Source organism: Megalops cyprinoides, chromosome 20 (genome assembly GCF_013368585.1).
Source record: "Megalops cyprinoides isolate fMegCyp1 chromosome 20, fMegCyp1.pri, whole genome shotgun sequence".
NCBI classification, from domain to species: Eukaryota; Metazoa; Chordata; class Actinopteri; order Elopiformes; family Megalopidae; genus Megalops; species Megalops cyprinoides.
The window spans coordinates 9,588,938-9,613,726 of NC_050602.1; the positions used below are offsets into that span (position 1 = coordinate 9,588,938).

At 45.7% G+C, this 24,789-nt stretch overlaps 1 protein-coding gene across 4 annotated transcripts in view; it reads left to right on the top strand.

Moving 5' to 3' along the window:
* smg7 (SMG7 nonsense mediated mRNA decay factor) overlaps positions 1-23,582 on the top strand; it is a 32,961-nt gene extending 9,379 nt beyond the window's left edge. For 2 of the 4 annotated variants that reach the window (XM_036554490.1, XM_036554493.1), the window contains exons 3-23: positions 4,053-4,170; positions 5,131-5,263; positions 5,454-5,625; positions 5,880-5,951; positions 7,076-7,226; positions 7,848-7,983; positions 8,482-8,644; positions 9,282-9,438; positions 9,691-9,761; positions 10,010-10,070; positions 10,184-10,303; positions 10,613-11,027; positions 12,862-13,003; positions 14,409-14,791; positions 15,238-15,600; positions 19,641-19,790; positions 20,392-20,475; positions 20,745-20,895; positions 21,298-21,468; positions 22,055-22,209; positions 23,209-23,582. In XM_036554490.1, coding sequence (XP_036410383.1) covers positions 4,053-4,170; positions 5,131-5,263; positions 5,454-5,625; positions 5,880-5,951; positions 7,076-7,226; positions 7,848-7,983; positions 8,482-8,644; positions 9,282-9,438; positions 9,691-9,761; positions 10,010-10,070; positions 10,184-10,303; positions 10,613-11,027; positions 12,862-13,003; positions 14,409-14,791; positions 15,238-15,600; positions 19,641-19,790; positions 20,392-20,475; positions 20,745-20,895; positions 21,298-21,468; positions 22,055-22,209; positions 23,209-23,322 — 3,482 coding nt within the window. In that variant the 3' untranslated portion in view covers positions 23,323-23,582. The remainder of the gene's footprint in view (positions 1-4,052; positions 4,171-5,130; positions 5,264-5,453; positions 5,626-5,879; positions 5,952-7,075; positions 7,227-7,847; positions 7,984-8,481; positions 8,645-9,281; positions 9,439-9,690; positions 9,762-10,009; positions 10,071-10,183; positions 10,304-10,612; positions 11,028-12,861; positions 13,004-14,408; positions 14,792-15,237; positions 15,601-19,640; positions 19,791-20,391; positions 20,476-20,744; positions 20,896-21,297; positions 21,469-22,054; positions 22,210-23,208) is intronic. The other 2 variants (XM_036554491.1, XM_036554492.1) reach the window with 2 other exon arrangements.
* The last annotated feature ends 1,207 nt before the right edge of the window (positions 23,583-24,789 follow it).

Sequence of the window (24,789 nt, forward strand, 5' to 3'; positions counted from 1 at the left end):
AGATGTGACTCGTGGGGGGTCAAAAGGGGACAGGTGTGACGGGGAGGAGGAAGTTGGAACAGGAACTGGTATGAGTGGCAGGGGGGAAATCAGAAGGGACAGGTATGAATGGTTTGGGGGGGGGGGGGTCAGAAGGGGACAGGTATGACCAGCAGGAGGAAGTTGGAACAGTGACAGGTGTGACTGGCAGGGGGAAGTCTAAAGGGGACAGGTATGACAGAAATGTGGGTGTGGAGCTCTAAGGGATTTCTGTGACACGCCCCTCAGATGAATGTTAAATAAACCGAGCTCACGCTTTTCACTTGTCTTAACACAACAGCAAGTTAGTGCCAAGGTACTGGATTACTGATACAGGTTACTGTGGTGTAGCGTCGGCAGCAGCTATTGGGTTTCTGAGGTCAGGGTCAGATCGGCTGGTCTCAGTTTTAAATTGCATAGATTTAGAATCTTGAGTAGCCCAGTTGGTAAATGTGCTTGTTCTAAGCACTGGCCTACAGTATAGACATGGTTCTAGTCTAAGGTGTGTCATTTATCATTTCCTAGGCGCTATATTAGTCAGCACCTCTTGTCACTGATCTTAGCACCCCGCTATCTGCCAGGCACCTGTGAGGCACTCGGATGATGTCAGAGATGTGCCTATCCTCTTAGGTGTCCACTCTCCCGGTGCACTGTGGGACTTGTAGTCTGTAAAATAGTCAGGGTTTGTGAGTGCGAGTGTATCAGAGGATTTCATTTGTATTGCTTCTTCCTGAATGGGTGCATGGATGCTGGCGCTGAGGTGAGCTTAATGTGCAATTGGGGATTCCAAAGGCAAAGAGTTTGGGGGGGGGGGGGGGGGGGAGCAACCAAGAATGGCATAGGTTTATAATTTGTATAGTGAGCTATACAATGGGGTTCGAATGTTGAGGAATACATGCAAGCTGTCAGAACTAGATGTTGTCTCTCTTCATTTGTTAAGTTGAACAGCCCAACAGACTCACTTGTTGAAATGATCTGTACACCTCAGAAACTGATCAGACAGTTGCACTCTCTTTCCTTGAATCGTCCGTTATTGGTAGTTCAAATTCAGAAATGTTTAGAACTATACACATACGTAATGCACTGAATATACCAAGTGCAATTTGCTGTTTACTATGACTTGTCCTTACATGTAGACTGCCAGTGCGGTGAGTCAGACTGCATGTGTGTGAAGAGTAGTTTATAAGTCTATTCAGTAACGTAACCAAAGGCAGTGTGAAATTAGACTCAAACGTTGTGTAAAGGTAACAAATATCCATTCTTGTCAGGTGGTCAGCATTGCTAGGCAGCTGGTTAATGTTACAGGAGCTAAATAATCCATTAACTGACAAAACTCTTCCGTTTGCTACTCGGAGCTGACACTTCCCGGCTAACTGTCCCTGAAGTGCAGCGCTGTATACACGAGAAGCCAGAAATAGAAAGCAGAAATACTTTTGCAGCCTTAAATGTTGAATGATTTCCACATGAGGCATGGCTCCACAGCTGCCTCTAACGGGAGGCTAGGGAGACCTCGTTTTGTGCTTGTTAAAATTTGCGCTCTCCCAAAAGGGCGCTGTCTGAAAGTTCAGCTTTCATCAGATCGGGGCACCTACTTAAAGGCACTCAGCGGGAAAGTGTGCAACTTGTGATCGGCTCGTTGGCACATTAGCGGCGCTGCCGTTTCAGTGGGCGGTTAGAGAGATCGTACTTGAACTTTTTTTTTGTGCCTTTTGTTTAACTCTTACCATTATCGCGTATCTGTTCATCAGCTGTCCAACTGATTGTGAATTCCGAAAGCTTACAGATCTGCTCACGACCACTCTTGCAACATCGTATTTATTGATGTTTCGGTTTTTGATGTAGTGTTAAATTGTTAAGGTATACCGAACTAATGGTTAGAGGTTTTGTGCAAGTCACAAAATCTTCGATTTACTGAAGTTAAGAAAACAACATTTTTGACATCATCCGGGATAAGTGCATGTATTATTTCAGCCAGTAGTATTTTCATTTGGAAATGTCTCATTTCATTCTTGTGTGATTTGTTACTGAGTAACAGGCCTCTTTGATCTGCTTATATTACTTGTTTTATGTGTAGTATCACAGTGTGTTTTGGATTCTGCGATCTAGTGACTGATGTATGGCAGTGTGTGCACCTTTCTTCACTTAGTTTCTAAGCTGTCTAGTCAGGTTGCACAAGTTAACTTGTTGTAGGGCTTGAGTGGTGTGGTGTTATGCACAAACTCACCGGTTTGGGAGTGTTGTTAACCTGGTCTGACGCTGTTGCTCATTCAGCTTGAATGGATACACTTCTGTTCATTTGTGCTGGAAGTCGCTCTGGATAAGAGCATCTGCTAAATGAATGTAATGAAATGTAATGATTAGCATGTAAAATCATGCCCCCACCTGATTTCCAGGGAGGTTAGTAACTTGAATACTGCATGTTAGACTAATTAGGTTTTGGTATTGTATGCCATAGTTAATTTGCGAAGTCTGTGTTTTGTGTGTGATTAACTGTCATTAAGGGTGTCTGCAGGGGGTTGCATCTGGGGTTCGTCTCCTCGCTCCTCACCCCTCTATGGGAGCACGACTCGCCCTCGCTGTGCTCAAGCAACGGGAACGGACAATAATTCTTAAGTGGTTTTGAAAATGGGCACATTTGATGTCATTGTGTAGTGAAGGCTCAGCTGTACCCCAGAACCATGTGTATGAACAGAGAGAGCGAGGGTGGGGAAATAGCCCCCCCAAACTGAAACGTCTTTCAAGCAGCAAACCAGCCAGCTTTGCTTCGCAAAATCATTAAAGCCTCCCAAAATCCTGTTGCATGTCGACAGGCCCCCGCTGTGCTCCGTCTATGCATGCTGGGCTATCCCAGCCAGACACCTGCCGCTTCACCTACAGTTCGAGGACTGTCTGATTATCAGCTGCGTCTGCCAAGGGTGTTAATCATGCCAGCACATCTACCCAGCCTCTCCCTGTTACAGTCTGATCAAACGCAGTATCCTGCCACTCTTTCAACGGTGATGGATCTCCATCATAATTTATACATTTGTGGGATGGGGTGTCACAAAATACTGTTTATGAGGTCAAGTGTATTAAGTTGATTACATGTTTCTCATTTCCTGCAGTTGCATGTAGACTGTCGTTATGCCATATCCTGGGTTTTGCTGAGAGAACACCACTGTTTCAGCTGCTATCTGCCTGTATTTTTAAGCTTGTTTTGACATTTAGATTCTAAATCATTGAGCATTTATGTTTAGGGTTAAAAGTGCCTGGCTCTAGCAGTTTTACTGGAAATAATTTCTTCAGCAGCAGACAGTTAAAAATCAAACAGGAACTGGGGAATTATTGCACACAGGTTTATGGCAGACTGTACAATCTCTGCCTGGACTCTCAGTATTGGTTTTGGAATCGGCAGATCTGGCAATCATGGGATGTCAGTATCAGCCTAGAAATCCGTGCAGCTCTGTTAGTCTGATATGACCACCAGCATGGTTTTGTGGTGCTGTGTGTTAAGATGCATTTCAGCATCTTTACACCACTTCTGTCAGTGCTTTGGTTTAAGATGCTCCTTCATCACAGTGGCCATGAACACCAGATTTTTCTTATTTACATAATTGCTGTCTGAAACCTTAGTTGCATATGCACATAGTTGCAAGTCATACAATCAAATGGTAAAACACTTCAAAATGGTCTCACAAAACATTAGAACTGGCAGAACTAAACTATCTAGAGGGACTTGTATAGTTTAAACATTATCCATTTACACAGCTGGATATTTACAGAGGCAATTTGAGTTAAGCGCCGTGCTCAAGGGTCCAACAACAGCAGCCCACCTGGGAATTAAACTGATGAACAGTGGGTTTTAAGAGCTGCTCTTCATCACAACGCCCCTCTTTATCACCGCTGCCCCAAAACAAAGCTGCCGGGAGCTGAGTTTGCCCATGTCTTGGCATGTGGTAGCAGTGCTGTTCTACCCTGCGGTGCACAGCGCACACGCCGTTTGCCCCAGTGAACGGCTGTGAGCTGAATCCCGCGGCCTCTCCCTGCCTCCGCAGATTCAAAGCTGGGTCCAGCAGAGGTCTGGACGTCACGGCAGGCGCTGCAGGACCTCTACCAGAAGATGCTGGTGACAGACCTGGAGTACGCCTTGGACAAAAAAGTGGAGCAAGACCTGTAAGCTTCATGTCGTTGGAAAAGTGCTGTCACGTAGCAAGGAACATTTTGTGTGTTTTCTTTTTTCCCCCTGTAAAAATGTAATACCTTTGGTTTTGTCTTCAGAAAAAAAATACAGAAAGAAAATTTCAGTCTTCAGAGTGTTGTTATATCCACTATAGTGCTGCAGAATAGCAGAGCGGTGACGTTCTAAGTACGCCTGAATGTATGTCATTATACTGCCTTGTGTTACCCTGTCCATCACCTGTCTGGATGCTACCAAGCTATCATTTCAGAACAGGTGGCTTCAATTCGGTATAAAGTCAAGTTTACTGAAGGTATAGCTAGCTGGTTGAAGCCTGTGTGATGTGAGATTGCAGTAGTGCAGTATGTGTTTAAGTATCAGCTATAAGTCAGCATGTAAGGGATATGCTTGTTTGCTTTGATGTTTAGTTAACGGTAACATCTTAGGTTATTGCTTCTCTTTTATCTTAGCTTGAGAATTTTTCTATCTTAGCTTAGGATTGCTAATACTATTCTTTATGGTATTCTCCAATAATGAATATTAATATTGTTCACCATTGGGGAATACTATAAAGCATTAGAATTACAAGTAGGTCATTGTAATGGAAAATCGTAACTGGTGGAGCTTATTTTTAGATTTGTTGTTAAGTAAACAATAAATTATCATTACCGTTTGCTTGCAAATTAAAGAGTTTTTGGTACTGGAAGGGAGAATCTGCTGTTCACATTGTAACTGAGGGAAGTTATTGTAGTGAAAGTCATTGTTACCTACTCCATATCAAGCTCTCCAAGCCCCAATAAGTTTTTCCCTGGATATGTGGCCCGCAGGCACCTTAATATTTAATAAGGCCAGGAAGGAAGTGAACCAACTGTTTAGTCCACCTTTGTGAAATGTCACCATGGTAACATTAGCAGCTCTCCTGAACTCGAGCACAAATCCTTTCTTCTCCTCTCCAGCTGGAACCACGCTTTTAAGAATCAAATAACGACACTACAGAGTCAGGCCAAGAACAGAGCCAACCCCAACAGGAGCGAGGTGCAAGCTAATCTGTCCCTCTTCCTTGAGGCAGCTAGTGGATTCTATACCCAGGTGAGTGGCACTAATTTGCCTGAGCTTGACGTCTTCTTCATCTGAATTTAACCAGCCTGTGGGACACTAGGACAGTGGTCGTGGATTTTTTTTCACAACAGCGGTAAAAAAAAAAATCTGTGTACACAGTAAAGTAGAGTAACTGTAACTTTACAGTATGCGTTTGAATAAAGCACCGTGTTCCATACAGTTATTACAGGAGCTCTGCACGGTCTTCAATGTGGACCTGCCCTGTCGGGTAAAGTCGTCTCAACTGGGAATAATCAGCAATAAACAGAACAGCACCAGCTCCATTGTGAAACCCCAGCCCAGCTCTTGCGCCTACATCTGCCAGCATTGCCTGGTGCACCTTGGAGACATTGGTGAGTCCACGACAGCTATTGGACAGAAACTGCAGTCAACCCACAATCCCCCGCCCCACACCCCACAAAAAAAATTATAGATAGTTAATGTTTTGGAGTGAGCTCTACCTGTAATCATAAGAACATGCATGTTATTTAGCACTGAGAGCAGGTTATTCACCCCATCGAGATTTGGATGCAGCCAAACGCATTGAAATTTTTTGTACAAATGCGATTCCAGTGAGGTTTTTTGGTTTGTTGTTTTTCTTTCTCAGCACGCTATCGCAACCAAACCAGCCAGGCAGAGTCCTATTACAGACATGCAGCTCAACTCGTTCCCTCCAATGGTAAGCCTGAGAACTAATCATTGTTTATCCTCATTTCCCAGTAGCACTAGCCAGAAGGCCTTTGTCCATTTCTTCACTCGCCCGCAGCGGTTTTAGGTATCTGTATGTGAGTGTGATTTGTTTACTGGCTTAACAAGGAAAGAAACCAAAATCTTGCCAAAATTTTGACAAGTTACCACTTGTCTACTTCGAGATTTTTTTTTCAAATGCCAGGTTTTTGGCATTTTTATGCTATTTTTGGTCCCAGAGTGCATTTATTGTCAGAAATGGTGGATAAATACATTGCTCCATGTTTGTTATTCGTTGTTTTTTTAAAACTGTTTATCATGAGGGATGCTCAACAGGTGGTAACTGGGGAAAAATCCTCCAATGAAAGTGAATCTACAGAAGCCATTGTTTTAAAAATGTATGTCAACATTAATATCTAGTCTTAAAGATGGAGTGCTATCCTTCTCATAAAAGTGATTTAAGAGCAACCAAAACTGAAACCTTTTTATATAATTACTACTTGCTTATTAGCTGTTCATTAACAATGTTAAAAATTAGTTGGATTTAAATTATAGATAAAATTGTAGATAATAAAATCATGTATATTAATAATGATGGTGGGGCTGTTCTTCCATAGAGAAGCTCATCTCTTTGGTTCTGGTTGGATGAATTTGGTTTGATTTGTACTGCATAAACAGCCTCCCACTGTTGACACGTTGGCAATTGCTTCTGCAGAGATAATAATAAAAGTCTGAAAATACTTCTAAATATGTGGAGGGAGAATTATTATATATAATGTGCTCTAGAAAATGTGTGGTAGAAGTGTTTTTCATGTGACACTGTTCATGACTTCATAGCTTTTTAGGAAGCTGCTGGTAATTAGAAAGGCCAGACTGCTGTAATTCAATTCCAGGACCACCAGGCAAATTAAACAGTTGTTTGTTTACACACAGTCATGGCTTGCTTGGCTAGGAAATGGGTGTTTTTTTTTGTCATGAGGTATCCCAAACTGGGGGGGGGGGTTCCAGAAAAGTCCCAGCATTTCCACGAAAGGATAAAAAATTCTTCACTGAGCTGGAAAGCCCCAGGACCTGAAACTGAAAGTGCCTTTCTTCCCTCTTCCCCTGTGGGAACAGGCCAGCCGTACAATCAGCTGGCCATCCTGGCTTCCTCTAAAGGGGACCACCTCACCACCATCTTCTACTACTGCCGGAGCATCGCCGTCAAGTTCCCCTTCCCCGCGGCCTCCACCAACCTGCAGAAGGCTCTCTCCAAAGCCCTGGAAAGGTGGGACATGAGTCACACCACGCGTCTGCTTTCTCACACCGCACAGGTTTTCACCCCAGAGCTCTGTCAGCAGGGTTCCCTCCCGGCCGGTAAATTACCAGCCTGCCGAGGATTTTTCTGGAGTTTTTTAATGCCTGTTTGTGTACCGCCTGCCAATATTTTTTGAAAGCAGGCCAGTGTTTTAAATTATTCATCTAATTTATTATTTAAAAATGTGATGGCAAACAACTACACTTTCTATTTCAAGTGTGTTGAAGGCAAAAATTCCTGAACATTGAGTATTCTTTCACTCAGACGTGCCCGAATCTGCATTACACTGAAATTGTCAACATTTAGGCGTTAGCTGTAGTTTATTTTTCACAAAGAGAATGAGCAGTTATATGTTTGAGAAGGTGAGTGCTTTCATTTGGAGGTTGAAAAATGACTATAGGAGGAGTCCATAAAGGCAGGATCACAAATCCCAGTAACTGACAGGCAGTCGGTACAGACTGACTGTGTAAAGCACTCCACTTGTAGAAAGATCATTCTCAACAGTGCATGGCTTCATAGCTATTGTAGGTTTGGCAGCGCTTAAAAAGTGGAACTTCTGCCCGCGCTAATTGAATACATTCATGTTTTTAGCCGCGATGAAGTCAAAACAAAGTGGAGCGTGTCAGACTTCATCAAGACCTTCATTAAGTTCCATGGCCATGTATACCTGAGCAAGAGCCTGGAGAAACTCAGCAACCTTAGGGAGAAGCTGGAGGAGCAGTTTCAGGTATGGGGGAGTTGTGCTCTGTGAACTTTGTTCAAAGATGCCATGAAGTTGTTGTTGTCTACAGAACAGATACAACAAAACGTGTGAGGTGATGATGTGCCACGAATTCTTGGAAAATAAGGACTGTATGACTTTGTAGGAATATAGGACTTTGCAAAATTGTAGGAATTTGTGGGATTGTATGAAAATGTTTTCTCTGATTCTCCAAGGTGGTTTGCAGTGTGACACAGGGAATGTCTGTAGTGACCTCTCTCAGAATCGTTTGCTTTTGAGGTTGTTGTGGTGAGACAGGCCTAACAAGCAATTAGTGATGCCAGAAGAGGGTTCCATGAAAAGTAAAAAAGCATTAGAAAATGTAGAAATTCTACTCATGCCGTCACCATTTCTGTATTACTCCACGTTATTCCACCCCGTAGAACGGTTTCCAGTATATGTGATAGTGACGTGACAGGCAGGTACAGAAATATTCATTGTGGGCCTGTTTTGTCTTTTTGGCAGAGGTTGATTCTACAGAAAGCATTCAGCTCCCAGCAGCTCGTTCACATCACGGTCATCAACCTTTTTGAGCTGCACCACCTGAGAGACTTCAGCAACGAGTCGGACGAGCAGAGCTTCAGCCCCGACGAGCAGATCAGCTGGATCCAGCTCCTCGGGCTGTTCAGTGCGTCCCCTTCTCCCTCCTCTCTTATGACTCTCCTTCATGTAGATCCATGGATGGCTCAGTGCATTTTTCAACAACCAAGTGCTTCCCACAAAGCGATTTAATGAACATTCCTATGGGTGGCGCTGTGGAGCTGTATTGACAAATGCAATATGTCCTGTTATTACAGTGATTGGCTGGTTCCTTTTCAGTTTTTTGTCCTGCATGAGGCATAGCATACAGTGCTTCCTGAAGCCAGAACAATACAATACTATGCTTCCATTCAGTTAACATAACTGTCACTCCATTAATACTTTGAAAAGGCCCTGAAGCATACACTGTTTATTCCTTTGACCCCCAAAGAAGAGATTTGTTAGTTTTTTGCAGATAGAACCTGCACATTTAAACTCAAAATTCTCTTTTTAACAGGACAGTAACAAACCAACAGTGTGTGGTTGTTGTAGCAGCTCCATGCTTTCCATCTCCTGTAACAGATTATAATTCCAGCATATCTATAATACTGGAACCCAAAAATGAATCTGGCAACCCAGCGCTCCTTTTCACCCTATTTGAAAAGTGAATGCCTTCCCCCTTAATTGTGGGGTTCCGGGTGGGTGTTAACACTGACCGTGTTGGTGGTGGTGGTTTATTTTCCCAGTGTCCTTCCTGGGCGTGATGTGCAGCCGGGCCCTGCTGAACCGGAACCGCGGGGAGATCCTGGGAGAGTGCCCGCTGCCTGCCATCAAGGTGTCCCTGGAGTGGCTGAAACTGCGGCCGGCCGTCTTTCATGAGAGCGCCGTGGACCAGAGGCAGTAGTGCGTAAACCGCGCTCTCGGCGTCCGCGTGTGGCGGTTCTGTGCTCTTAGGAGCGGAATGTGCTTATCCTTGGCATTGAAATCAGAAGCTTTGCTTTTTAATGTTCACATTTGCCGAAAACCATCTGAAAGGGAAGAGACCGAGAAAATTATTATTTTTTTGTCAGTAGTTGTGGCTTTCTCATGAATGGTATTGTGCCTTTGTTGACACGACTGGTCTCTAAGCACACTGTGTTTATCATTTCCACGCAGTATCTGGCCTTGGCTGGTCTCCATCCTGAACAGCTTCCAGCCCAGGGAAGAGGATGTGTCATGTACATCAGGTAGGTTGTACGAGAGCTCTCTTTTAAATAAGCTATTTTCTCTTTTTTTCCCCTCAGATCTGTAGATGCCTGATGTAGCAGTTATGTACTGTGGAAGGCAGTCTTGTAACTTTGATTTACTTAAAATTCTCAGCATGTTACCTGATGGCTGCACTGCTGTTGCACAGCTAAAGCTGATCCATTTAGAGTCCTTTTGTGTGGCGTGATGGTGATGATGATGGTCTCCTCTGTGTCTGTTTCCCTTCAAGTGAATCCTCTCCCAGAGGAGTTTGAGCTGCAGGGCTTTCTGGCGCTGAGGCCTGCCCTTCGGTATGTGGTTACCCTCCACTCTCTAATTTGCTTGCTTTTGCGGCCATGTTTTGGTCTGGTTAAAAAATTTTGCACTAAGCTACATTTGCTGTTTTTTGCTGTTCTCCTTAAAGGACCCTGGACTTTTCGAAAGGTCACCAGGGCATTGTCGTGGACAAAGAGGGCCTGCCAGTCCGCGCCCGTCACCAGAGACTCATCAGCCTGGGCAAGTGGGTGGCAGATAACCAGCCTGGGTGAGTCCTTACTCTGATATACTAAGGCTGTTACCAACCATGTTATAACTTTAGCTTTAGTATGTAAAGCTGGGTGAGTACTCTGAAGAATAAGCCTGGCTGAGTCCTTAGTGTCAAACTAAAGCTGTAACCAACCTCTTTGTGTCCCTCTTTGTAAAGTGTTCGCAATCCTAAGAGGGATTCACGTGCAACCAGTTATTCTTTTACACACTACAAGTCCCATAGTGCACCACAGGAGAGCCAATGTACAGTGTTTGAGGATCTCTTGCTGACTGCTTAACAATGCATTGTGGCCTTTGTTTCTCTCAGACTGATCCAGTGCCGGATCGACGACGGCCTGCTCATCTTCATCACGGACATCCCGGAGGCGGTCATCGAGGAGCCCCAGGACAAGGACGGCCCCGTGCTCCAGGAATCGTCCAACGGCGAGCAGACGCCCCACGAGGGCAGCCCGGGCCTGAAGTCGGTGCTGTCGGCCGGCAAGAACCAGAACAGCGGGCCGGAGAGCGGGGAGAGGCCCGTGGTGACCTTCAAGGAGAACATCAAGCCCCGCGACCAGAGCCGCGAGCCCACCCGCAACCACCACCCGAAGGAGGGAGGGAAGGACAGGAGGGACTTCGGCAAGGGCAACGGCGCCCCCAGCAAGAGTGAGCAGAAGAAGGACAAGAAGAAGAACGAGGCCAAGAAGAACTGCCACGAGAAGGCGCCCGACACGGGGAAGCAGGTGGGAGCGTCGCTCTGCTCCGTAATCTTGACCACTCTTATTGGGCTTATTATTCTGCATCTGGCTACTGCCAGCTACAGTAAGGTTCATTCATAAACTCCTGCTGATACATCCGCCTTCCTTTTTGTGAAGTCGAGCAATATGGAGTTGGATTACCCAGATGGGCAGTAGCAGTGTAAGGCGATGTGCTTTTCCACTTAAATAAACCTGAGACTCGCTTACAGGTCAAATATCTGCGCTGTGATTGGTTATCGCACCAAATCAGTTACATGGAACAGAACTGCTGCGTACGCTGCGAGATGACATGCAAAAAAAAAAAGGAAAAAAGCATGGTGAAGATTACACTGGGTGTTGCTCAAAGCAATCTGGGGTGGCTGCAGCTGAAAGTGATTAAAGTTGCATGCAGATCTGTTGGTATGACGTGCTTTCAGGATATAGAAGCTCAAGAAATTGCAGTGGGAATTAAGAGCAGTGTTTTTAGTGCTGAAGACCTGAATGTATTTGTGGTGCTTTGTGATATTGAAGGCTTCTTTCACATAGCCTTCAACACAGATAGATTGAGAGAACACAAGGACTAGGGTTGGGTATCGTTTGAATTTTATCGATTCCGATTCCGATTCCGATTCCGCTTATTCTTGCTTATCGCAACACTGTACAGTCTTTCAGATCGATGCCGTGCTGCCTTAAATGTTTGCTCAGATTTGATGTGCAACCTGACTTGCAGCTAATTAGCTTCCCACATGCATTGCACTTTGCCTTGTTGTCATTTTGTTTCGTAAAGTGAAGCCACACTTTTGACCGTTTACTGCGGTCCATCTTTCACACTGTTGTGATGTTAGCCATGCATGCTAGCTGGTATTTAACCCTTTCTCACGTAACTTATTTTTATGCTATGTAGCGCGCGTGTTGCGATGCGTGGTTTATGTTCTCATCAGTGTTATTAAGCTTCTCATAGTTTTCAGTTAGCATTTGCTACATTTTTAACGTTAAATCGTTGTTTCCTCAAAGCTAAAATTAGCTAGAATTTTTCCAATCTAGGGTTCTAATCGCACCAGTTTTAGCGTGCGCGCTAAACGGCTAATCACACTGGTGTGACTGTACGCGCTAAACAAAGGGCTAAACAAATGGACACGTAGACATTTAGAAACCGAAATTCAATTTTTTTATGGGTACCCGGTACTTGGATTTGGTTCTAATTTTGGAACCGAGTTTCGGTTCCCAACCCTAACAAGGACAATAAACTAGAAGGGAAAGGCAGTTGCTCACCAAAACAAAAGCCCCTAAGCCAAAAACCTTTGAGTAAAGTGAAAGGGAAATGAAGGCGTGCGGGAGTACATAAGAAACTTTCAGATTTGTCGTTCCTCAACAATGCAATTTCTCTTTGCTCTTGTAAGCATTGTCTGGGAAGGTTAGCTGAGGCGTAGATACTCTGCCCATGCGGGGGTTTATCTGGTGTTTATGTGCATGTTGTATTTACCTCAGCAACGCTGAGGTGTAGCTGCATCCAGGCTAATAGGAACTTTCTTCTATAGGTTGCAGTGTGAACTACTTGTACATACACAGAAAGGCATAACTGCCTTAAGTGAAGAATGAATCTCACTGTTGGGGAGTAGAGGGACACGCTGTCCGGTAGTCAAAGCCAAAAGGCTAAAATGCATATTTGTGCAGTTAAGCTGAATTTCTAAGACTGTTTTGTGATCTGTAATGTCTTGCGTTTGGTTTGACAGTGTGAGTTTTTCCCCCATCCTGCAGTCACCCTATAGCGCCCCCACTGGGGTGCATGATCTGCATAGTCCCAAAGACTCCCGACCTGATGAAGTGTTTTCCTCTACAGGTGAAAGCACAGTCCGAGATGAGGAAGACCCCGGTTTCGGAGGCGAGGAAGACTCCGGTCACACAGACCCAGACCACTAGCTCCTCCCAGTTCATCCCGATCCACCATCCGGGCGCTTTCCCACCCCTGCCCAGCAGGCCAGGTCAGAAGCCAGGCTCTCAGCCTGGATACCTACAGCTTCTCATGCCTGTCTCACATGCCTGTCATATTACTACACCGCAGTATCTGATTGATACTGTCTAAATGATAGGGTGGTTATGACTCATCAGCCCACTCAGCTAAATACAACTGCTCAACTAGCCTGTACCGTATCTGTCTTTTTTTTTCAATCAGGGTACAATCACTGATGTACATCTCGTTATCATATGGGTCAATCCATCTTTAGTCACCCAGTATTTGCAGGGTGGGAGAGAGAAGCACACATTAGTCTCAGATTTGCTTCACATTGTCTGCAGGTATTCCTCAGTCGTTCATTTTAACAGGCCTCCGTTTTAGGCTGTATATTCCAAGTAGGAGAAAGGGATGGCAGTTTGAGCTCAAATTCAGGACTTGATTTATTGCTGTAGTTCCAGTTCCCAATATTTCGGGAGATATATACTGAATATAATATACAGAATTTATTTTTTGTAGTAGTAGTTGGCATGGATATTGAAACCCCACATACAACAAAGTTTTATGGAAGAGCACCCTCCTGAAAAGAGCAAAATACATAATTTTGCTCTGTTTCAATTAGACCAGAACCAGATATGGGCATATTAGCTGAATCATACATTGGTAAAATCCGCTCTTCCTACGAAAGGCAGTAATTAACAGTGTGTTAACATTATTCAAGTGAGCCAAATCCACTGAGACAATTACAAGAACAAAATTGCCAATCAATACCAGTGAACTGTTGGTCTCGAGTGCATTACTAGTTGATTCCATGCAATTGACTTGTACTAACCCTTTAATGAGTCAGATGGCCAGGGAGCTCAGTAGATCCTGCACGCTCTGGTGTAGAAAATGTGTGCTACATCAAAATATGCATTCAGCAATGCTAACAGAAAGAGTGTGTTGTTGAGTTCACCATGAATGTCCTCCATAAGGAAAATAAAATTTGGCCCATATTAACTGCATACTTTAAAAAATACTTTATAACTTTAGATGTACAGCACCAGTCAGACGTTTTGACACAACTTTTATACTTTATTTTTTTACTATTTTCCACATTTTAGAATAATAGTCAAGACATCAAAACTGTGAAATAACACAAATGGAATTATGCAATGACCAAAAATGTGTTAAACAAATTAAAACTTTAAATTAAATCTTATATGTTAGATTCTTCAAAGTAGCCAAAAATATTTTCAAAATTTTTTTTGAAAGAAATGAATGCTGTCTATGAATGCATGTTTCCCATTATCTTAATCAAAATCAGAAACTTTTGACTGGTACAGTACATTAATTAGATGTTTGATTGTTAAAATGACAGTCAGTTGCATTCGGGGAACAGCTGAATGGTCCCCCGGGAACACCCGCTGAGTTAAATGGAGTGGTTGTGGTTGCAGGGTTCCCGCCTCCAGCGTACGTGATCCCGCCCCCCGTGGCGTTCTCCGTGAGCCCGGGCTTCACCTTCTCCGCCAGCGTGTCCGTGCCCGGCGCCTTCCTGCAGCCCGCCGCCCACCCTCAGTCCGGCGCCCAGGTGCAGGCTGGGAAACCGTCGCACATTCCGTACAGCCAGCAGAGGCCTTCGGGACCCGGCGCGGTCAGCCAGCAGCAGCAGCAGCAGCAGCAGCCCGTGCAGCAGCCCGGGCAGCCGTCTGCGCAGCTGCAGATCCAGGCGCTGTCCCAGCAGCAGCAACAGCAGCAGCAACAGCAGCAGCAGTCGCCCACGAAGCCCACGTCTGCGCAGCTGGGCAAGAGCCCGCCGCACCATCCAGGCATGCAGCAGGTAAGCCCGACAGAAACGGCAGCCACTGCCTCACCTGCGTGCAGAAAGCAATTTAACCGTTTTTAAGCCTAAACCGTAAAAGTATGTTAATCAGTTACCCCGCGTGGTTACGTGGTCTCTTATTGAACAAACCAGTAAACTTGATTATGACAGAGCACTGAACCCTTTCCGCAAAAAAAAGTTTTGAACTACCTTAAAGTTGCTTGCAGTTTTTAATGTCATTCATTCATTCATTTTTTGCACTGAAATATCCTCTCTAGGAAATAGTGGAGGTAGTGGCAATGGCACACTTTTGGATCAAGCTAACAGGACAGCACATTGCTCTGCGTTAACAGTTCAAGATGAAGGACGGCAGATAAAGATCAGTGTCACAGTGGCTGTGTGAAAGCTGGTTAAAGCGTGGCTGTGGTCTCTCTCCCTCCCTCTCTCTCTCCCCGCCGGCACAGTACATGCAGGTGTCGGAGCAGGCGGGCCAGCTGTGGAGCCAGCACCAGCCGCAGCCCTCCATGCAGAAGATGCCCATGCAGATGCCCGTCAAGCCGCCCTTCTACATGCCCCCGCAGGAGCCCCTCAAGCTGTTCGAGCACCCGCTGCAGCCCATGCAGCCGCCGCCGCAGCCCGCCGGCATGGACAAGAAGGTGAAGTTCCCCGAGGTCAAGGTGCAGGACTTCTACTGGGACCCGCCGTACCGCATGGCGGAGAACCGGCCCATGATGGGCCACCAGATGGCCGGCGAGCGGATGGTGAAGCGGCAGCAGGGCGTCTTCTGTCCCAGCCAGGACAGCGGGCCCCGCGTGCCGTCCTTCGAGGTAAGACATTTATAGTCGGAGCCGCCCCCCCCCCCCCCCCCCCCCCCCGCCGCTTTACCAGACCCTGGGTCAAACGATGTAGGGTGAATTGGAGACGAAGATGAGAAAGCCTGCGGGGCTGCTTGTAGCTTTCTGGGCCTGTGTTGCCACTGAGATTCAGAGACTTGAAGTCGTTTGTAGATGCTGCCCGTTTGTGGTTGTAAAAGAGGTGTCTATATGGAGCTCCATGAAAAAAACGTTTTGTGAAATGTTGAAGAATGTAGCAAGTGAAATGGTTATGGTAGAGGGTTGTTACATGGGGCTACTTAAGGGTGAAACTCCCGAAAAGGGTTCTGAAATCAGTTTAATCTTTCAAAGGCTCTCCCAAAAATGGTATTACTAATTCATTATTTTGTCAGTTATGATATCTTTTTACATATTACTTTACGTAATATGTTACTCATTTTACCCAGTTAAAGGAAATTAAGAAACAAACCATTTCTTTCGTTCATTTTATTTGGTAGACATCTTTATGGAGGTTGACTTACACAGACATTTTGGTATTGTATTTTGGGTTTCATTCTGTGTGAAAACAGGATCGAAGACGTGAAGCACATAGCAATAAAATATATATTTCAGTTGTCAAGCTATCTCTTTATGTATGAAATACATACGTGCTTTTTGATATGCTTGTGATGATTTTGCGTAATCAGGGTATTGGGTTTTTAGCATCCACAGGGGGGCACTGTGGTGAAGTTACAGCAACATTTTGAAATATTCCTCTAGTAGTAGAATTATGGAATGGAATTGTAGCAGATATTTTGCATGAATACATTTGTAATTTTGATAGTTTTAATTCCACGGGCTGTAGTAAGGCTGCATTCTTGGTGTGCAGCTGATTCAGGGCTGTTGGTGCTCTGCATGTGATGCCATAGCACTAGCCTCCCTCAGTGTGAAGGGCAGATTAAGTGCTGTGTGTCACATAAGTCACCCAAAGCAATACTAGTGTTGAGCTTTAGGGTATTTAAACTAACACAGGAAGACCATTTGTGTTGTCATGTGTTGTAGCTTTCATGATGCGAACAGAGTGCGAACTTGTGTCTCTGTTCTTGCCTGTTAATTAGCTGTTACAATCTTAAATGCAAGGAGAAGTACAGATCTGAACCCTTAAACTGAATGCAACATCATTCTGCTTCCTCGCATAATCAGCAAATGGGTTGACAATTCATAAGAGAATAAGTTGGTGAAAACTCTCAGGCAGAGTTTATGCAAAATGAGCCATATCTCAAGTTAAGACAGAAATGAGTGCATTGATCTCCGCATGGCATGGTTGTGTGGAAACTTAAGATTCTGAGAAGGTCAAGCTAAGGCCGATATCAAACGGAAAGCCTGCCTTTCAAGTTAAACTCACCCATTCCCTTCAACGTAAGTAATTATCCTCAAGATCCATTAGTTTCAGAACTACATTGATTTCAACGGCAGTGTCTCTTGAAGAGGTACTCCTCTTCATTCCAGTCGCTTTAAGTGTTATGCAGTAATTTCATAATACCAACACATTTCTCATTCCAGATTACAAAGCAAAATAGCTAGCTAAAAACGTAAGCGTTATGCTAAAGCCCCATACACATGTCACCATTCCCTGAAAACTGGGCTGACTTACCACACATATTTTGAAGCTAGGGAGTCGTACTGACCACCCCAGCATTCTGCAGTGATTTAGGAGCCATAAAGTGCCGCCCACTGTTCATTGATGCTGCCCTAAAGGGTTTTAAAGCATTTATCTTAACTCCAGTACACGCATAGCTTGATAGACTGTTGGTGATTGTATTTCTATTTTCCCATGCTCTCATAGATTTTTTTTTTTTACATAGCTGTTTGCAGACGGATTAAGTAAACATCTCGGCCTCAGTCACAGCTCAGTAAACTCCTTGTGGGCCTCCTCTGGCCAGTGTGCATGTTCAGTTAGCCGCTGGTGTCTTTTGCGACGTCTCTTATTCCACCTCTCTATGGCTGCACAAACAGCGTACCTAAAACAGCAGTCTGTTGGCATATTGCCAACAGACAATGGCATATTACATTATTGAATTATTTTTCATCATCCGCTGGCAGTGTCCCATTGCTTGTGAAGCGCTGCACTGAGCAGGATTTAATGAAGGTTTCAACATCACTTTATATCCACTCACAGCTTGCAAGGGCAGGTATCATTGGTTGTAGGACGTGACACATTACAAGATCTGCGGCGGTCAGGCAAGGTGTGAGTTCAGTGTGCGTGCACTGAATTCACGAAGAATCTCGCAAGGGCAAGGTTCTCTTGCAGGGTTTTCTGCATCGGTGATACACACAGGTTGCTAGTTGGTTTGCCTCATCTGGAGCAGTTGTCTCTGCGTTAGCTAGCTAGCCAGATAATACAGGCGTTTTACTTAGCCACCACTTCTGCAGATGGTGTCTCAAAACGCAGACAGTCAGCAGGGTTGGATCAACACTTGGACCTGGGACATCTTGGGGAAGCAGGGTGCTACTAGTGCCCGTTGGAGCAGTTTTCTGTCCACAACAAGCAGAAGACCAGTGCCTAAGTGCAGTGATGCGGACTCTATACTGTAAGAGACACCATTGTTCAGAGGAGACATTAAACATCTCATCACACTTTTGGTACAAAGTCACAACCTGGATATGTGGACTGAACTTTTATTTTTTGGGGCAGTATGGCACTGCTTTTTTTTTTTTTGGTGAAAACAGCTGGCTCCTCACACAGTTGGAATAGCAGTCAGCACATTTATACCTCTGACAGGGTGAGATAAAATCAGTGGTGTTCTTTTACCATCAGTGTTCAGTAGATGCTGAAGTCACTGTCGTTGCTGAGCGTTGCTGTTAATTAAAGAAGGCTGGGGAAGTGAGAAAATGGAGAGACGGAAGTGGTTGAAGGCCTCTGAGATTCTTATTTGAAGGTCTGGTGGGTGTTGGGTTGTTGTGTAGATGACCTTGACAGCAAATTGTGAATTGGGCACCAACAGCCGCCCCCCCCCCCCCCCCCCATCTAGTTTACTTCTCTCTGTCTCATTGTGTAAATGCCTAACTCAGTCTAAGCTTGAGGAATTTCAGTGCTCCAAACCATCTCTGTAAAACAAAGTTGGCTGCAGTGCCTGAGGGTTCTCTGATGTTAATTGTTACGAATAGGGTGGGGTTGTTCGGTGGTCCCCTCTACGCATGTTTGGTTTATACTGTTGCTTCCCTTGTCTACTAAGCCTTAGTTGAGATTTGTTCAATATGTCATTCTTTACGTCTGTTTTTTTCTCTGGGGTGTTTGAAGGCTGGAACACACCAAGCCGACATTCAAAATGCAATTTTACACAGTTTTGTGTAAAAAAAAAAAACATTTCAGGGGTATGACCTCTTTTGATACACAGTACTGTGTGTATGAGTGATTCAAATGTGATACTTACAAAATCTGGACAGCTACACAGACCACAGTCTGGATAAGATTTAAATATGTCTTCATGTACCAAACCAAAAACAATATATAAGTATAACACACGAGTGATGTTGTTAATTCAATACAATTGTGCATATTTTATACAATCCATCCGATTTTTGAGCCCTAAGTGTCCAAATAGAATGGCTTTAATTCAGTTTGCACCTGAAAGAGCCAGGCCCTGGCCAACTAGAAAGGACACGTGGGTCTCCTGGATGCTGTCACTGGGAACTCTGCTCATAGGCTGAGCAAGTGAGTCCTTCCTTTGTTGGGAATGTGACAGTTTTCACACGCCGTGGCGCTCTCAGTTTGGCGGTTGTTTGTTAATGGCGAAGAACGCAGAATGCAGTCCAAGCCAAGATATCCAGACTACAGCAAACCGCGGTACGACCAGCCGAACGCCTATCGCGGTGTTCCGTGCCCGCAGCCGCGCAGTCCAAAGCGGCGGAGTTGACTTGGTGTGAGCCAGCCGTCGCACATCCTCGGACGACTGTCCCCCCCCCTCCGCCCAGACGACCCTCCTCCCCTCTTTTTACTGGCTGATCTGTCTGTTTCTTCTCTCCTTTCCTGTCTGCTTCGTCTGTCTCACTAGGACAACAAGAGCTCCCCTCTTCTGCCTCCTGACCTGTTAAAAAGTCTAGCAGATTTTGAGGAGGAGGAAGAGCTGGCCTTTTCTAAGCCTCATGATTTCTACCATGCCTTGGCAAGCCCTCTTAGCACTGCTCCTGGACGAAACATATTTGTATGTAGTCCTCTCTTTATCTTCCTGCTTTAATAATCTGTCGCCATTTTCTCACATGTCTAATTTTATTTTCTAATTTAATTCTCGTCTATTCCCGTGGGCAAGGGATAGAATAAGTGAATTTGTCTTAAGGATGCAAATGAACAAGAATGTTGTGGCTGCAGAGGACTGTCCTACTTAGGAGTTTTTGTTTGTTTATTTTTGATTTTGCTAGGAAATGTGTTACCGTTGTGACTTTGGTGTTAGGAAAAGCTTGTTAACGACTTTGATTAGATTACATTATGTAAAAGTTTCCTCATGTAGGTTACGTAGCTCATTCAGATTCTCCGCTCATTGCTTCATATCTAAGCGATGTCTTGTTAAGCTTCCGGTTCAGTTGTAGTTGCTCTCTTCTGCAGTAATGCTGTAGAACAGGTTGACTTTGTTTTGTTACCATAGGCATTTATTGCAGAAGCAATTTAGCTGGTTTGTATTTGCTAAATGTAATCAGATGCAATTGGGTCGTTTAAATTTCCTATTCAGTACATCAGGTTTAGCAGCAATGAAGCGAGCCGTGTTGCTTTGTCGTTATCATTAAACGGACTGTCTCACTCTCCTGTAGTTGCCAAACCAGTCAAGGCTGGACAGAGCCCCTGAGCAGACGTCTCAGTCCTCCCTCCTGCCGCTGTCTGGATTTCCAGTTCAGGTCAGTCGGCGAGGGAGGGTCAAAGTTCAAATGCTTGTCACTTCCTGAGTGTCGCCTAAAGGAAACGTACACATCCCAGTAATTTATCTCACTGTCACGTTTTAGGGCATCCTCGCTCTGCCCAAGTCAAAAAGCAGATCCTTTTTCTCATCCTAGTTCCTCGATAGCAGTTATCTGTTGTAATTCAGACAGAATTGATTGCTTAACTGTAAATAGTTTTTCGTGTTTTATCTTGGTGACATTGTTTTTTTGGTTTATCTTTGCCACAGGAGAACTACCAGAACAGCATTTTCAGTGAAGCCTACGGCAAAAACATGGCTCCCACCCCCAAGCCCGACGTTCCCCTGCCCCACCAAGAGCCCTCCCTCTACTCCCTCTTTGAAGGAACTCCGTGGTCTCCCTCTCTTCCTGCCAGCTCAGGTAACACTGAACCCATGTCACTCTTTCAAAACTGTATTATTCGGATGTGGTTTTCCATCATTCACATACCAGAGAGACACTGAAATCCAGTTACCTCTAAAATTTTCAGAAGAAATACATTGCAAGGAAGCACTGCTTCATTGAAATTCATATATTGAAAATTGTTTATGAATGGAAGCAAAATTTATTGGTATAAAGGAGAGACTCATGAGTTGCGAATGAGTTTTGTTTTTGTTCCCATTTGTCGAAATATGACGAACCGGCATATTCTGTGCATGACTTATATGAAAGGTAGTTTAGAGTGCTGGTGAGGTTTAACATGTTCGGTGGAAAGGTCTGATTTAAAGGTTGCTCTTCAGTATGACCTCATGTTCGCCCGTTTTGTGCTGTTTCGCCTGCCAGACCACTCGACTCCGGCGAGCCAGTCCCCCCACTCCTCCAACCCCAGCAGCCTGCCCTCGTCCCCGCCCACGCACAACCACAGCTCCATCCCCTTCTCCACCTTCGGCCCCATCGGGACCCCCGACAGCAGGGAGCGCAGGATGGCCGACCGCTGGAAGGCGGAGAAGACCGGTAAACGCCCCGCCTCCAGTCGGCCCTCGCGCCCAGGGCGGGGAATAGCCACGCGAGATGGCTCTCGCTCTGTTTCAGCACGCGAAAATGAAATGGCTCTGAGCTTTTTCAGGGCGAAATCTCTTCCATTGTAGCGTCTACATAATTACATCCAGTTTGTCTCAGTAACCAGAATCAGACTTTATTGGTCAAGCGCGCCTCTACATATACAAGGAATTTGACTCCTGTTCCAGTGTCTCTCATAGTGCTTTCACACAATGTCAAGGTGACCACAACAAATGCCATCCAACAGCAGTGACAGAACAGCGGTAGTGCAGGACACATGAATGGAACAAGGATGGAATGAATGAGGTGTATGTGAACAGCTACTGCACACCCAGTTAAGGCTGTGCGTGCAGGCAGTGGATCTGTACAACTGCTAGTTAGATACAGCTATTGCACAATGAGCACGAGATAATGTGTAACTGAGTGCAGCCTACAGATATGCGCAACTATAACAGTTCAGTTTCTACATTAGAGACACGATTGACAGTGACTACATGTTCATGCTGTGGGAATGACCTGGCTCTCGCTCGTGTTTTTCCAGCGGCGATGTGCGGGTTTGGCTTGGACTACTTGCCGGCCGCGTCGTCCTCGGCCACAGAGAACAGCTGGCATCAGAGCAGCAACCCCAGCAACACATGGGCCGCACAGGAAACGCCCATGGAGGACTCCTCCACCGTCCTCCTCGACAGTCTTAAGGTACCCTGTCACCTCCTCCTCACTCACACAGTCTTAATGTACCCACTCAAACCCCACTCCCCTTACAGAGCACCATTCCATGCAGGTACCCCCCTCTGACCCCTCATAGAGTGTGTTTCTGGTTCAAATTGTTTTAAAATTAATTCAGCTCATTTTTTAAAATCATTTTTAAATCCTCCTGCCACTTCCCTCAAATACTCCTGTACTAATGTAATATCCCAGGTTTGATGGGAAGGGTGTGCATATCCTGGGTGAATCTCAGCAATAGTGAGTCATGAATGATGAATGACGAGCAGATAGCAGAAATGATTTTTCCAGCGCTCCCAAGTGTCTCAGACAGTAAAGATGCTTGTCTCAAGCGTGGGCTGAACCCTCTGGCCCGGGTTCAAAACCTGCTTAATCAGCCCATGGTGACTGGGAGCCCAGAGGAGTGACACAAACAGGCTTTGTTCCACTGGAGTATTCGGGTGGGTAGTTCGGCAAAGATTCGAGTGTCTCTCCACTCATGGCTCAGGATGTACCTGAAAAGTCTTTCTGTGGCATCAGTGAGGGTGCATCTATCCTCCAATCGGTGTCTGCCTCCCTGTGGGGCACTGGGAGTTTCAATGTGAAAAATAACTGCTGGCTGTGTGTGAGTGTATTAGAGCACTGATTTTCAATCCTGCTCCTGGGCCCCCCCTGCTCCGCACGTTTTCCATCTTTCCCTGCTCTACCTACCTGACCGAACTCATCAGTGGCACTTTTGATTAGCTGAGCGCGCCTGATCTAATCAAGAGCAAGAGCACTAATTTCAGTCAGGTGTGTTTGGAGCAAGGATCGATAGAAGATATGCAGGACAGGGGGGCTCCAGGAGTAGGATTGAGAGACGCTGTATTAGAGGATTGCGCTCGCCTCAGTTCAGTGCTCCTGTGAAAACGCAGCGGATGTGACATTGGCGTTCTTGTCTGCTTGCTTGAATGATTGCGTGTGGGGTGCTGACGGCCTGTCCTTCATCCGCAGTCGATCTGGTCCAGCTCCATGGTGCACCCGGGCCCCTCGGCCCTGGAGCAGCTGCTGATGCAGCAGAAGCAGAAGCAGCAGCGTGGCCACGGCACCATGAACCCGCCGCACTGAAGCGCCACGCCACGGAAGCTCTTGCGTGAAGACGAAGAGAAAAACCAAGCTCCAACCGAATTCTACCGGCACGTGGGTGGTGTTGGGGAAAAGGCGAACGACCCAACCAAGGCTCGACACCCCCCCCTCCCCCCCTCCGCCTGATGAGGGTGGCGCCGCCCTCTCCTCTCTCTGCGCCTCCACGGGCAACGAGGGCGTGCTTGCGCCACACATACACACACTCACACACACCGCTGCTGTGCACGACCGCCGCCGCCGCCGCCGCCAAGCAACTTCTGGAAATTTTTACATTGAGGAAACAACAAAAAAAAAAGAACCACGGGCCTCCACGCTTTCTTACCTCCTCCTGGAGGGTGGAGAAGGACCATCTCCCATCTCACTTGGATTCCGTGACTCCGATAACCTCCGCCCCTTGTCCTGACCGCCTCCGTCACCTGGCGGACGTGGACGACAGTCGCCTCTGTAGACTGGCAGACTGCGGGCGAGAGAGAGTTAAGCAAATGAGGCGTCTCGCATACAAGGCGGTCGTTGGGGAACGGATGGGTGATTCGGTCAAATAAATTTTTTGTCTTTTTTTCCTCAGAGGAAGGCTGTTTGGGAGGTCGTTTTTTTTTCAGGCCGAGGAAAAGCAAACAGAGCGTGCCAGCAGCTTACGGACGTTGGCGCGGTTTTGGCGGGATCCCATCTCTCTCTCTATATATATATATTTTTTCCCTACTGTTCCCAGAACAGCTGGTGAGGGTGGACGCAAAAGCAGAGAATGCTGCCGGCGAGGCGGCCTTTCTGAGACGGCTTTTGTAAAACGTGTTTAAGCGAGGCGGGGGGGCGTGTCCCGGGCGTCGAGGGCGGACGCACCTCTCGAGGGTCTCCGCCGCTTTGGCTCGAGAGAAATGAAAACCGCAGGAGGAGAAAATAGATTTAGGAGGTAGTATCAATAACTGCAGTAGAGATTGCAATTATTAAAATACTGTATTTTGTGATTTGTTCCGTAGCAGTTCTAGCTTTATGAATCTTGGGTAAATATGTACGATAGTTTACTGCAGATGGGAGATGTTTATTACTGTTCCCTCCTGACTTTCTTTCAGTACATATTTCACTCTAGCTTACCTGCATAAAAAAGGTTTATTTTGTTCATGTTCTGCCTTTTAATGGTTTTAAGCAGCTTTAGGTGGCTCTCCGTGCCTGGTCAGTGTGTGTTTTAACTCCTACTATCATGGTCGGCACTGTCTTTAAAAGAAAGCAAACGGGTCCAGCTGGGCTGCTGGTTCAGCACTATGGGGCACAAGCGAGTGAGTTGATGAGCAACGGAGGGCAGATCAGGTATAGAACTCAACACTGTCGCTCACAGTGGAGTCCGCTAAGCTATCACAGTCCGAGCCTTCATAGTTCCATAGGGTAACAACTGTACACAATGTGCACACACATACACACCCACACACATGTAAAGATACACATACAGACAGACAG